The 15,606-nt window shown below is 43.1% G+C and overlaps 1 protein-coding gene across 6 annotated transcripts in view; it reads left to right on the top strand.

Annotated features, from left to right (window-relative positions):
• The window catches only part of epg5 (ectopic P-granules autophagy protein 5 homolog (C. elegans)), a 269,249-nt gene that overhangs the window by 123,485 nt on the left and 130,158 nt on the right, over positions 1-15,606 (top strand). For all 6 annotated transcript variants that reach the window (XM_072497129.1, XM_072497130.1, XM_072497128.1 and 3 more), the window contains exons 16-18: positions 5,170-5,429; positions 8,521-8,661; positions 9,613-9,757. In XM_072497129.1, the coding sequence (XP_072353230.1) occupies positions 5,170-5,429; positions 8,521-8,661; positions 9,613-9,757 (546 nt within the window). The remainder of the gene's footprint in view (positions 1-5,169; positions 5,430-8,520; positions 8,662-9,612; positions 9,758-15,606) is intronic.

Here is a 15,606-nt window from a genome sequence, read left to right as displayed (position 1 = left end):
ATTATAAACTAGCTGGAAATGCAAGCTGTGAGCAAGACACAAAGTAGCTGCAAAGAGATATAAACAGGTTGAGTGATTGGGTAACAAGTTGGCAAATGGAATATTAGATTAGAAGGCAGGATATTTTTAAAAGGTGTGAAACATGTAAATATTGATGTTCAGAGGGGCTGGATGTACACGTACATGGAACATAGAAAGCCAGTATGCAGGTACAGCAAGCAGTTAGGTAAACAAATGGCATGTTAGTCTTCATTGCGAGGAGAATGGAGTACAAGAATAAAGAAGTCCTGCTGCAGGGCTTTGGTGAAGTACCTGGAGCACTGTGTAGTTTTGGTCTCCATATTTACGGTTGGATACTTGCATTGGAGGGGTTACAATGAAGGTTCACCAAGTTGGTCCCTGGGTTGAGCGGGTTCTACTTTGATGAGAAGCTGAGTAAATTGGATCTATAGTTTCTGGGGTTTAGAGAATCAAAGGTGATCTCATAGAAGATACTAAAGTGATTTGCCAGATAGACACTGAGAGGTTGTTTCCCCTGACTGGGGAATCTAAAATAGGGGTCCGCAGTCTCAGGATAAGGGACTGATCATTTATGACTGAAATGAAAAGAGGTTTCTTCACTCAAAGGATTGTGAATGTTTGGAATTTCCTACACCAGAAGGTTGCGGATGCTCCATTGTTGAATTTTAGCATGGCCAATCCACCTAACCTGCACATCTTTGGACTGAGGAAACCGGATCACCTGGAGGAAACCCACGCAGACACGGAGAGAATGTGCAGACTCCACACAGACAGTGACCCAAACCGGGAATCGAACTGGGACCCTGGCGCTGTGAAGCAACCATGCTAACCACTGTGCTACCTTGCTGCCCTTAGTCTTTCAGGAGACAAAGTTCTTACGCCGGAGTGGAATAGCTCCTGGCGCTAGGAGCGGTACCCAGGACCGATTCTCGTCCCCTTACCATGCACATTTATGCATGGTGGAGAGCTCACAGGATTCTGTCAGAATCTCGGTACTGGGTTGCCATTTAGAGCAATGCACACAACACATTGCATTAGCCGGTGAAAAAGAGGAAGTCAAAGCACTTAGCTGCTTTTGATGTGGTGAAGGGCTGTCAATCATAGCAAGCATGTTTCTAAACATTGTGGTTAGCATCATCATAGAATTTGCAGTGCAGTAGGAGGCCATTCGGCCCATCGAGTCTGCACCGGCTCTCTGAAAGAGCACCCTATCCAAGCCCACACCTCTACCCTATCCCCATAACCCAGTAACCCCACCCAACACTAAGGGCAATTTTAGGCACTAAGGGCAATTTAGCATGGCCAATCCACCTAACCTGCACATCTTTGGACTGTGGGAGGAAACCGGAGCACCCGGAGGAAACCCACGCACACATGGGGAGAACGTGCAGACTCCGCACAGGGAGTGACCCAAGCCGGGAATCGAACCTGGGACCCTGGAGCTGTGAAGCAATTGTGCGAACCACCATGCTACCGTGCTGCCCACTAAGCAAGGTAATGGAGATGCAGTCAAGCATTAAGGGAACTATCAATGAACAATCCACCAGGCAGCTGTCTGGAGTAATAAAACTGTCAGTCACTGGCCAATGAAATGTATTGCCTTGTGAAATTGAAAGGAAGATGCACATTTCAAAGGCTGTCAAGGGATTTCAAACCCTTTGAAGTGTACTGGTTGTTAACCTACTGCTTGGATTGCTCTTCAGCTTTTGGGGGGGGGGGGGGCTCTTTTGGGGGACCGATGAGAATCACTTTTGGGTGCCTGATGAGGGTGTCTCTTTTGGGGGTCTGATGGGGGGGTGGGTCTCTGTTGGGGATATGATGGGAGGGGCTGGGCCACTGTCAGGACCACGCTTGAAAATCCTTGCACCAAGCCACGCCCTCATGAATCCCGGCTGAGAGGGCCGGGGCATCATGGGGATGTGGAGAATCGGGCTTCCAGCCCATTAATCAGATACAAATGGGTTCAAATGACCTATTTGCATCTTCCCGCCAGTGGGGGACCAGAGCATCAGAACAGGATCGGTGTTTTTTAGCCCAAAGCTCGATTCTCCGCTGGATTGGGAACCCCGTGGAGAATCCACCCCATGGTCTCTTCGGAAGTCTAGGAGTGTGGGGAGTGGGTGGGAAAGGAGTAGAAGCTGAAGATCAACCATGATTATATTAAATAGCAGAGCAGGCTTGATTGGCTGCATGGTCTGCTCCTGTTTCCTATTTTGGACAAATGAATGCTCAGGATACAGAGGTTATAGAGGTTTTCCTTATGAATATTCTACTTGTTTTTATTTTCCTGAATTCTAGCCTTGTGTTAAAGTCAAGTAGGGGAGAAGAATCAGTTCAAATTTTTCCAAATTGCTTAGGATTTCAGACTGTTTTGTTGGGACTGGTGGTGAAGTTCAAAATTGATTTCTCTTTATTCGCTTTTAAAACAGAAATATCTAGCCATTTGTGAACGTTGATTTTTTTTCCATCTGCATTTTTCTTGGAGGGTGCTCATAACTTCTTTGTTTTTGTACTCATATACCTCTACTAATGAAGTCCAGAATCTTGTATACCGTGTTAACTAACCACTTTCTCATCTGCCAAGCCAGTTTCAATGATTTGTACACATATCCCAATTCCTTCTGTTCTTGTACCCACTTTAGAACTGCATCTTTTATTTTATCTTGTCCCTCATTTTTATTGCAAAAAAAATTCCTTCACACTTCTCTGCATTAAATTTAATGTGCTATGTGGCCACCCTTTCCATTAGCCTGCCTGTCTTATTGAAGCTTATCATTATGCTCTTCACAGTTCACAGTATTTCCAAGTTTATGGTCAACAATATATGTCAATAAAAGCAGTGGCCCTGGTACACCTCCCTCGAAAACCCCATAATATTTCCCAGGATATGCCTTACTCCATTCAAAAAACAGCTGTTCACCGCTACTCTATTTCCTATCATTCAGCCCACTTAATATTAATGCTACTATTCAATGGACCTCAACTTTACTGATAACCTATTATGTAAGAAATTGTTATCAATCCTTTTTCCTGGGCGTTCATGTGCACCATATCAATGGCTTACCCTCATCAATTGGCTATTACTAATCAAAAAACTGTTTAGTTTAGATTGTCCAGGGAAGATAGACTTTGTTGTTGGAGATGATGATTATCTGGCACTTGTGTGGTAAGAATGTCACTGATCAGCCCCAACCTGAATAATATGTTGCATACTGGCATGATAGCTTCATATTTGAGGAGCTGTGAGTGGAACTAAACACTCTGCAATCATCAACAAGCATTCCCATTCTGACCTTACTTCAGAGGGAAGATTATTGAGGAAGCAGCTGAGGTTGCACAGGCCTTGATCACTGCCCTGAGAAATTTCTGCAGTAATGTTCTTCCTGAGTTGAGATGATTTGATTCCAATTGCAGTCACACTTATCTCACCTCTGGAATTCAGCTATTTTGTTCATATTTGGACCAAAGATGTAATGAGGTCTGGAGACAAGTAATGTCTGGAGCCCAAATTGCACAACAGCGAGCAGATTATAGTGAGTAAGTGCCATTTGATAGCACTGGCAATGAGAGCTTCCACAACTTTACTGATGATGCAGAATAGACTGGAAGTAAATGGCCAGATGGAATCCATCCTGCTTTTTGTGGACAAGTCATACCAGGAAAATGTTCCACATTGACAGGTAGATGCTACTGTTGCAGCTGTATTGGAACAGCTTGGCTAGAGACACTACTAGTTGTAGAGTCTTCAACACTACTGCTGGGATGTTGTAAGAGCCCATTGCCTTTCTTATATCCAGTGACTCAGCCAATTCAGTATCATACAGGATGAATTGAATTTGCTGAAGACTGGCATTTGTGATTCTGGGAACCGCAAGAAGAGACTGAGATAGATCATCCACTTGGCACTTCTGACTGAAGTCTTTTGTACTGCCGTCATTGAGGGTCAGGATGACCATAGCGCCTCCTATTCCAATTAGTTATTTAATTGTCCACCACCATTCACGATTGGACAGGGGCAGCACGGTAGCACAGTGGGCAGCACTTGTTGCTTCACAGCTCCAGGGTCCCAGGTTCGATTCCCGGCTTGGGTCACTGTCTGTGTGGAGTCTGCACAATCTCCCCGTGTCTGCGTGGGTTTCCTCCGGGTGCTCCGGTTTCCTCCCACAAGTCCTGAAAGACATGCTGTTAGGTAATTCGGACATTCTGAATTCTCCCTCTGTGTACCCGAACAGGTGGCGGAATGTGACAATCAGGGGCATTTAATAGTAACTTCATTGCAGTGTTAATGTAAGCATACTTGTGACAATAAAGATTATTATTATTATCTGGCAGGACTTTCATCAGAAATTTCATCTGATCCATAGGATATTAGACTTTGTAGCAGTTGTATAAAACTGAGTAATTTGCTCGAGCAGTTAAGAATCAGTTGCGTGCCGTGAATCTGAAGTCACATATAGGCCGAACGGATAAGAATGGCAAATTTCCTTCCCTGAAAGCAATTAATGAAGACAGTTTACAAGTTTCATGATCATCTGATGTTGGTTTTTTGTTCCAGATTTGTTTTATTAACTGAATTTAAATTTTCCAGCTCCAATTACAAGATGATTTTTCAAAAATAGCCTTGAAGTATATTATACCTTTCCTGGACACAATAATATCTAAACTTTCACATGTACTTCAATCATTCAATATAATCAGTAATATTATCAGTCAGACTTGCAGTATGGCTCACTTACGAGTGCTGGAAGCTACATATATTCACACACATAGCCCTGTCCTTTGCAAACTAAACATTAGCTTGGATTACAGCCATTCCCTGGTCCATCTCCATGACAATTCCTTGACTGATCAAAGTCAACCTGCCTGGTTTGAATTAAGTCATAGCTAGGCAGTTCCCTGGTGTATTCTCCATTGCAGTGCCTCTACTAGTCAGAGCCCTTTTGCCAACTGAACAGCACCCTCTTTCTCATATAGTATAAATTATTGTTCCCTTTAGATTTGATATTTTTGCAGATCTGTCCCAATCGACAGCATGTCTCTTTTTTCAGCAAAACTTCCGTTAATAAAGATTTTGTGATTATTAAACTTTTAAAGTATTTTGCTCATCTCTGTCCATATTAACATTTTTGATCCTTTGTTTCATTTTAGGTGTCATATTTGGCTAATGTTGTTCGCCTGAATCAGACTCCTGAGGCCTTATTTAATCACTGGGCATGGGAATTGGTTGTCAGATTGAAGCTGCACAATAATCATTCATGCAACAACCAGGGTTGGCCACCTATTAACAACGCTTTTACTGCACCAGAAATGAATGAATCACCTACCCTCCATCCTCTTTCTAAAGCTGTAAGAGCTGGCATTCCTATTGGTTGTTATCTTGCGCTGTCAATAACATCAATAGGTCACAGGTATAATGCACACTGTGTATGTCATATTAAAGAGTAGAACTAACGATACCTTTTTAAATTATAGTAACTACAAAGAACTTTTAACATTCTTCCTTAGTATTCCAGTGAATTCAGTTGCTATGCCATTCAACACGAGAGGTTAAAAGATTTTCATGTCCGGAGATACACACACACTTTTGGCCACAATGGTATGGCTGGGGCTGGTTAGGAACAACAAATGTGGGGACATTTATGGACGACTCATGGGAAAGGTCAGGACCCCACTGGACAAGACCAGATGGAAATGGTGGAGAGGAGCTGGGCATGGAGATAGGGGGAGGACTCTGGAGCGAGGCTCTGCACAGGATCAACTCCACCTCCTCTTGCACTGGGCTAAGTCTGATACAGCTCAAGGTAGTGCACAGGCCACTACCTTAATCGAATAAGGGGGTTCTTCCTGGAGGTGGAGGATAAATGTGAGCGGTGTCAGGAAGACCCGGCCAACCACACCCACATGTTCTGGTCTTGCCCTGGAATCGGGTAGTTCTGGATGGCCTTTTTTGAGGCCAGGTCCATGGTTGTGGGGGTCAAGATGGAGCCATGCCCATATGTGGCGGCTCTTGGGGGGTCAGAGCATGCAGAGCTCTACACGGGGGGGGGGGGTGCCTGACCTTCACCTCACTAATTGGCAGGCAGAAACTTCTGCTAGGTTGGAATTCGGCAGCGCCACCCAGGACCTCAGAGTTGCTCTCAGACCAGGCAGTGTTCCTGAGACTAGAGAAGATAAAATTCTCAATCAGAGGATCCGAGGAGAGATTCCACGATGGAAGAAGTTCACAAACCTCTTTGAGGACGTGTGCGACCAGCAACTAACTCGGGGAGGGGGTGCAGATAGTAGGGGGGTGGAGGGTGATGCAAGGAGCACCGCTGGATGAAAGGAGCTCACGCACAGCAGCAGAGGTCAGACGGGGAGGAATTCCACTCAGCAGAGGGGTAACAGACCCCTCCCACAAATGAAAAACTGAAGAGGCGGACCATCCGAACCTCCCTCAAAAACTCAGTGGGGGAACAGGTCTCCTTCTTTCCCCCCCCCGCCCCCCAATCAAAATGAGTGTAAATATAAATAAATTTCTGCCATTGATTCTAAATACAAATGTAAATAAGAGAATGCGAGTACGGGAACCTGGGTCACAGGGAAAGTGACAGCCTGTGGTTCAGATGTTTATGAAGAAGTTGTTGCTTGGTTTCTTCTTTTGTGTTCTTGCCAATGGCTCTGTCTCTTGTGTATAAATCTTGTGACTAAATGTTATAAATCCCAATAAAAATATTAAGAAAGAAAGATTTTCATGTAATCACTGTTCTCGCCCTCCTCTGGTATCTGTAATACTGCAGCACTGAGATCCTCTCTAATTATTTTCTTTTGTCTGTCACTGTTGTACCGTGTTTGAGAACTCTTTGCTGCAGGATTTGTTTCATTTATCATTGTTCCTTCACCTTTTTCAATTTCCTCACTTTGTTGCTCGGACTCCAAAGGCAATAATTCAACCTGGAGTATGATTCCATTGGCAACAATGAAACTCTACAGGCTGGACTTTACAGTCGCCTGCAGGCATATTTGAAGGGAGGGGTGTTGGGGTAGGGGGGCTCATATAATAAAGCTTGTGGCCTTCTCGCCTTTCTGCCTACCTTTGAGCTTTCCACATTACAGTGGCTGGAGGAGGTTTAGGTCTATTTGAGTCCCTTGAGTGGCCAAATTCTATAAGGCAGGGGGAAAGAGGCAAAGTAATAGCTCAGCTGTTTTCAATGTGTGGGCTACTCTCTGGCTGGAAGGCAGAATATCATTTTTGATATTTGGGTGGGGGGGTAGCTGTGCCCATTACCCCCAGGATCATACTCCTCCCTGTCCTTTCAAACCAGGCTCTGCCCCCCCCCCCCCCCCCCCCACTCACTGGGGTCTGCCACCCAAGTCCATCCAAAATCTCAGACTTAAACTTTTAAGTCTGAACTCCATCAGTCTTCTTCCTCAAGGATTGCCTGTAGTTCGAGCAGCAGCCACCACTCAATACTAGCGTTTCTGGGGCTACATATTGGCTGGCAGCTCACTGGAGCAGGATACTTTCCCATTTGTGGGAGGGGAATGTCCCACTGTGGAACAATTAAAACTGCTTCTCGCATCATATCACTGTGTGGCAGCCAGGTTTTCGGTGGGCATGCTGACGACTTGACTTTCAGTTGCAGTGGGGAGTGGGAATATGGCGCCCTCTAAAATCCATCTGTGAATCTGGGCAGCAAAATGGCAATCGTGGAATCAAGTATGATTTTATATTCCCCTGACATTGACACATGTACTGGATACTTCAGGCAATCAGGTTGTTTATTTTTCCTTTACAGCCTTTGTAGACTTTGGAGTGAAGTTGTATTCTAAACTGTGAAAGCAGCTGCACATTGAATGATATAGCTGTATTTGTGCATTCGTATATCGTATACCCGTGCCAGTATTATCTTCGTATAATTATGGCCACTAATAGACATGGTTGTGTCCAATTAAGATAGTAGGTGACTTACCTGTATAGTTAAGTCTGACATTTGTTGGGGAACAAAAACAATTCAATGGCTTTCACCTCCAGAGCAATATGTTAACACCTATTTTATTACGGACAGCACGGTAGCACAGTGGTTAGCACTGTTGCTTCACAGCGCCAGGGTCCCAGGTTCGATTCCGGGCTTGGATCACCCTCTGAGTGGAATCTGCAAGTTCTCCCTGTGTCTGCGTTGGTTTCCTCCCACAATCTCAAAAGACGTGCTTGTTAGGTGAATTGGACATTCTGAATTCTCCCTCAGTGTACCCGAACAGGCGCCGGAATGTGGCGACTAGGGAATTTTCACAGTAACTTCATTGCAATGTTAATGTGAGCCTACTTGTGACAATAATAAAGATTATCATTATTAGATTATTATTATGCCACTTTACCCTGGACCTGTTGTTAATTATTACACCATGTACCAATTGAAGCGGTTTGAATGATAACTTTATATACTGATTGTTTGATTCAAAGATATAAAGCCAGTGTTACGACCTTCTGAATTTGTTTCTGTGTAAAATTTATTTCAGCATTGACAAATTCTGCTCAGAAGGCATACCTCTGCTGGGTGTCCTAGTACAATCAAAACATCTTAAAGCAGTAGTCCATGTGTTGGATAAGATCTTGCCACTCTTCTACCCGTGCCAGTATTATCTTCTGAAAAATGAACAGTTAAGTAGAAGCTATCTTACTTTCCACTGAAAGTAATAGACTTGCATTCATTAGAATATATTTCTTGTTCATAGTCATGGTTATTGATGTTAGAAGGCATGCCAGCCAGTTGGTAACTTTGGAAATCAACTGATTGAAAATCCTACTGATTTTAGGTGTTTAATTTCCTCAAGTTACTAATTTTAATGCATAGGTTAATATTGCGTTAAATTCTTATTTGAGCCATTTAACCAGCTTAATTTAGCTACTGTCTGACTATTAAGGTCACAAAGTTACTTGACCTTCATTAACAAACTTGGAAAAGTATGCTATCACATACAAAATTGTTTTAATTTGTTCAGTGAATTATCTGAACTAACATTTGTACCATTTACCTGATTGTTATTTGATATCCTAAATTGTTGACATCTGAGCAAATCCTTATATTGGCACCAGGTTAATTGGTAAAATAACAATTTTTCATAAATGATCATTTTTTCTATTTTAACTGAATTCCAGCAAATTAAGTAATTGACCGGATTGACTTAATGAAAATTAGGCAATATTGGTCATTTACATGAGCACATATTTTAGACCTCTGTATCATGAACACTGCATGTTCTTAAACACCAAAGTAAGCCTGCTGCACCTTTTATGTGACTGGTAGGCGGATTGCGGTTACATTAACTCATTAAAAGTCAAAAGGACAGAAAAAGACCAGCTGCTCCATCAATCCTGACTTGTTATACGGCAAAGTGCGCCAGCTCATTTGTTGGTAGCCTTCATGATCTGCCAATTAATCTGTTATAATGTACTTTCTGTCTCAATTCCCAGCAGATTTTCACAGTAACTTCATTACAGTGTTAATGTAAGCCTACTTGTGATACTAATAAAGATTATTATTATGATTAGGCAACTTAACGTTAAGCAAATTGGAAAACTCATCATATTTGTTTCTTCCTCCACCGTAGGTTTATAATGTGGCTGCAGCTTTTTCTTCAGACTGACAGTGGTGTGCTTCAGGGAGTGACTCAACAGGTGACCCAGAAAGTAGCACAACATTTGACTGGCATCAGTTATGGAGAAAACATTAAATTGTTAAACAGTATGATCCAGGTAAAAAGAAACATTAGTTATAAAGGGTGAATACAAAGGAATAATCATACATAAGAAATAATAAACTTACATTAATATGGTACATTTCAATGACCGCAAGATGTTCCAAATCATTTTGCAGCCAACAAAGTATTTTTGTTGCCCTTTTGTTGTAATTGCCGTTGAACTGAGTAGTCTTCTAGGCCAAGCCATTTGAGAAGAGCATTTCAGAATCAACTACATGTCAACCAGATGACATATTTCCTTCCTTAAAGGACGTTAGTGAACCAAATGAGATTTAACAACAATCGACAATGGTTTCATGGTCATTATTAGACTTCTATTCCCATATTTTAATTGAATTCAAATTTCACCATCCGCTGTGGAATTCAAACTTGGGTCGCCAGAGCAATAACCTGAGTCACTGGATTACTAGTCCAGTGAAAATACCACTACGTCACTGCCTCCCCCCTGTTGCCACAGATACATGTGAGCACTGCCACTTTGAACTAGTGATTACTATTGTGATAGTAATGATAATGAAACCGTCAGTATTTGCCATCATTGCTCCTCTAAAATGGGCAGCAACATCTGAACTTGACACGTGTACATTAAAATGCAGAAATCCAAAAGTTGCTGCCAGTTCTCCAAATGGTGTGCAGTTGAGGTCTCCCCCAGACTGCAATCATTTGGAATTCACTAAAATGATGACAAGTTATTCTTTTACGCTACTAGTCTTGCTGTAAAACCTTGACTAAGAACACACACATGACCACCAAGAGACAAATCCCAGAATTGTTATTGCACAAAAGGAGGCCATTCGGGCCATTGTGTCTGCACTAGCTCTCTAAATGAACAGTATGACTAAGTACCATTCCCCTGCCTTTTCCCCGTACCCCTGCATATTTTTTCTATTCAAATTATCATTGAATGCCCTCTTGAGTCATCGTCTCACAAGGTGGTAGGCTCCCAAAAATGCAAAGCATGAAAAGGTTGCATCTTGTTGAATGGTGTGAAACTGATGATTTTTAATGGCATTATAGGTTCATTATCACTACTGGGAAAACTCTCTGGCTCTGGGGAATTAAATATTTGTGGATTATCAAATTTCCTTATTATGTCAAAGAAATCCATATATTTAATTTTTTTTAAGTTTGTATTATATTTTTAGCTTCTACCATTAGCCCATATTTATATCCAAATCATTTGTTTGATTCTAATAAATTTAAAATGAAGATAAGAGCGTTTTAACTCCTGCTTTAATATCTTTGAGAATACTTCAATGAGATTTGCAGTTTGTCTTGCTTGATGTCACTGTTGCTGAAAATTTGGTGATCTTCTTGACTTGGCGCCAGACACGAATTAATGTTGGTAAAGGGGGCATCCATGCCACAGTGATCACTAAATCTTTATAGGCATCTTTTTATAAGGTTTTTAGAGAGCCTGCAGCTCTTTAAGGCAGGAACAGACTTGGCAACAAAGCTTTGTTGTGAACCTACTTTATTGAGACAAAATCAGGACAAATTTATTGCATTCACAGATAAATTGTCAATAAACTCAGGCAATAATTCACTGTTTAACGTGGAATATACTCTCATGTTAAGTTCTTAATGACAGAGTGCACAATGAACAAGAATGTGCAAAGCTTCTCTCACAGCTTTGGTCTTTGAGTCTTTCCTTCTCTCTCTCTCCCTTGTCCCTTGTTTTATTCTTGTCTCTGGGTTATCTTTCTCTCCATCACGCAAAAATCAAAATGAGGGAGCAGCATACTCCATTGGCTGACGCTGAAATCGGGAAACACAATTGGGCGGAGAATGGACTCCGACGCCAAAATCGTGGCATGCACCGATTTGACGCCAAATCGCAATTCTCCGTCACTTCGACAGCGGTGTGAATGCGGTCCGGAACACACGTATAGTAAACACAGTTTGCATATCTTTAGCAGGCCTGACCCAGTATTCTCTGGGGCCTCTGCAATTCTCCACCTCCGATGGGCCGAGTTCCCGACAGCGTGGTTCACTTGTGCTTTTAAAAATAGTGACACCGGCGTCTTCGCTGGGAAGGAAGAGAGGGGAAGGGGATACGGAAAGTGTCCAACATCACCATAGTTTGCTGACAGTTGTGCTGCTGGCCAGGGGGCTCCTGCCAGGGCCAGGGGGTTGTGGCACAGGGTGGCTAGGTGGTGGGCTGTGGGGTCGTTCGGGGCGGACGGGTATGGAACACCGTTGCCGCAGCTGGAAAGGCAGCCATGCAGCTGCACAAGCTACTGACATATGCTGTGAACTTAGGGCCATGGGTCATATAGACATCCCCCCAGGCCACCCATAGGTGCCCTTGGCCCCAGCCAACCTATTGACTGGAGGGGCGCGCTCCTGCACAACCAATGCCATCTTGTTGGCTGGGATGAGTGTGTGGGGGGACTTTAATGTGTATATGCAGCTTCAACTTGTTAACCTCCTAAGTGTGAATCATGGACCCGGTGAATCCTGCACCGTTTTTCATTGGAATCGATAGTGTTTCACATGGTGCCGGTGCTGGTTCCTCCATAGTCACTGAATCAGTCCAGGTTTGGCGCCAGTTTTGCTGTCATGAAAGTTCATGAATCCTGCCCCAGCGCCAACACTTAGTCTCCGGGATGGAGAATCCAGGCCAAGGTCTTTTTTTTATTCTGGCTGTTATCCAATTAACCCTTCCCTCACTCAATCATCATCAGCTCTATGTGTGAGGAACTTTTTCTCTTTTTTTCAAGTAAGGGGCAATTTAGCATTGCCAATCCCCCTACCCTGCACATCTTTGGGTTGTGGGGGTGAAACCCATGCAGATACAGGGAGAATGTGCAAACTCCACACGGACAGTGACCTGGGGTCGGATTCGAACCCGGGTCCTCGTGAGGAAGCTTTTCTTGACCAACCAGGGATAGTTTACGTAGCTGTTGATAACCTAACATATTTATGTAAGTAATGTATTTTGTATGTCCAACAGTGTATCAATGATTTTACATGCCATGGTTCCTTATCTGGTAGAGAGAGTGACATCTACTTTCTAATCTCACATGAGCACCTTTTCACAAAAAGCCATTAATGTTGTGTCCTTTTGATGTTCGTATTCTCTTTATACTCCGAATCCCTCAAAAATTCACAAACTCAGAATCCCTCAAAAATGGCATCCCTCTATGCTATGCCCAATTCCTAGGTTTTCACACTTTACTATCCTACAAAGGAGAGTATGAAATAAAGTGAAGTGTTCGTAAACTGCAAGGTTCGATGCTAGTTTCTAATAATACAGGTGGATTTTAACAATTCGTATTCTTGTTGGTAACCTAATAGTCATATTTCTTTGAGGTCAGCTTTCTTCTAGGTTAGCAGTGTCCATTGCCATCTCTATGATTTCTCCCAGATACATTTCTTTGGATTCATAAAACATAATAAAGATTATTATATACACCTTACAACAATGTTTGTTGTTAACACAATTGGCTGTGCTCACCTAATAATACATAGCAACACACTCAGTGTCCAAGATTACATAAATCAGCATAACTATTTATGAATGCATTCCTTGTACAGCTGACTAATTAAAAGCTTTGAACAGCATATGCTGTGGCTACAAGAGCAGGTTAGAGGCTGGGTATTCTATGGCAGGTGATTTGTCTCCTCACACCCTGAAGGCTGGGATTTTCCAGAGGTGGCTTACATTGGCAACCGGCGACACCAAAAGATCCCACTGAAGTCTGGCCATTTGTGTTGCTCAATGGCCGCACCACCAGGGAACCTGCTGTGAAAAATCGTCTTTATTGGGATTGGAAGATAACGGGCAGGGTCAGAAAACCCTACCCGACGTGTTTCCACTATCTTAACGGGTACAGGTCAGGAGTGATAAAGTATTCCACTTGCCTGCTCTAGTGCAGCTTTAACAACATGCAAAGCTTAACACAATGCAGGACAAAGCAGCTCACTTGATTGACACCTCAGTCTCCACCTTGAATATTCAATCCCTTCGCTACTGAAGCACTGTGGCTGCAGTGTATACTATCTATAAGATGAACTGCAACAACTGGACAGCAACAAGGCTTCTTCATCAGCACCTTCCAAAGCCATAACCTCTACCATGTAGCGGGGTGAAGGCAGTAGGTGCATGGAAATACTGACACCTGCAAGATCCCCACCAAGTCACGCACCATCCTGACTTGAATCAAAATTCTAACTCTAATGTAACGACACCCTGGGCGGGGTCAATTCCGACCCCACAGTCCCAATATAACTAATTAACCAATAATTTGTATATTTTCCTGAGATCTTTGACCCTTGACTGCTCCAATGAGCTACAGGCACCAGATTTATAAGTAAAACATTATATAATGGAACAATAGTCTACTCGTCTAACAATTCCCAAAACCCTGACCCACCCCCCACCCAGACACGCACACAATAGAGACACGATGGGAGTAGGAAAGGTTCAAAAATAGTAGGGATTAAAAGGGCATGAGATATTTGAGGATCTTCGTAGCTGGTGTTGAGGTCTTTGTAGGCAGGGATCACTTCCGAATGTAAGATGTTGAACCGTCGGTTGGTTTGGATTTTCAAGCTGGGCCACTAGGCCAGATTCTCGGGCTGTGGGATCACCTCTAGGGACACGCTTAAACTTGTGCTGAGTTGAGCCTTACCCTCAGAAGATGCACTTCAGGTCTGCTCAGTTTCTGATTTGTGGTTACCTTCAGCAGACTCACACCAGCTTGTCTCCGTTAAATAGAATATCAGAACAACAGTTTTCACAAGGCCTTCAAGTAGCCTGGTACCTTTAATGGGAGAGGAATTGGGAAAGTTCCCCTTTCCCAGCTTTGATTCAGGCTTTGAATGTTGACTAACTGCTCTGTGCACCTGAAGGGAGTTCCAGGCAAGATTTAGAGACAATTTCACCCCGTCTGGGAGAGAGATTCAAAAGGATTCTGCTTAGCTCTGCACCTCCAAATAAAACTGAAACCCAAAACACAGTCACCCAGCAGGGCATTCCAAAATAAAAAGCACCAATCCACGTCAAGGATCTGCTTAGCCCCCGGATTGCAATGGAGTTGATTGGTTGCTAGCAATGTCCATCAAAATAACATCATGGGCTATGCCATAGACAACAAGGGGAGACCTGGGCCAGTACATTAGACCAGGGATATTTTTGGTTTGACCAGAGTCTGCAATGTTGCAGGGACAGGGGTTAAAAAGCGAAACAGGAAAGCGACCCATGGTGAGACTGCATTCACCTGCAACAGTTCAAGAAGGGAGCTACCATCAAGGGCAATTAGAGATGGGCAGCAGTAATCTCCTATAATAAATAAAAGAAAACTGAATGTACTTAAAATTTATTCAGCATCTTGTTGCTAAATTGATGGTTTTGGCATTATTATTCCTTAATCTCTTACAAACTTCCACAGCACCTTTCAAACCTGTGATATCTGCCACCTAAAAGGACAACGTAAGATGCATGGGAACACCACCACCTGCAATTTCCCCTTCAGGCCACACCCCACCCTGGCTTGAAACTATTTCACCATACCTTCACTGTGGCTGGTTCAAAACCTGGAACTCTCTTCCTAACAGCATCATGGATGTTCCAACAACACATGCAGTGGTTCAAAAAGACAGCACATCACCACCTTCTCAAGGGCAATTGGGGATGGGCAATGAATGCTGACCTAGCCAGCACCACCCAAACCCTATGACTGCATTTTAAAAACTGATCTTTTTATGCTGAGGTAGGTCGGTCTGCCTCCTTCAGGACACTAGTTCAGTTTTGGGGATCCTCAAGTTAGACCCATCCATATTTGTAGTATTCGTTTCTACTTAAGTTATCTGTGTCTATTCCCTGGTGTACCAACATAC

Source organism: Scyliorhinus torazame, chromosome 3 (genome assembly GCF_047496885.1).
Source record: "Scyliorhinus torazame isolate Kashiwa2021f chromosome 3, sScyTor2.1, whole genome shotgun sequence".
NCBI classification, from domain to species: domain Eukaryota; kingdom Metazoa; phylum Chordata; class Chondrichthyes; order Carcharhiniformes; family Scyliorhinidae; genus Scyliorhinus; species Scyliorhinus torazame.
The sequence above is the reverse complement of the archived record's forward strand: the minus strand, read 5'-3'. Positions and strand labels throughout refer to the sequence as shown.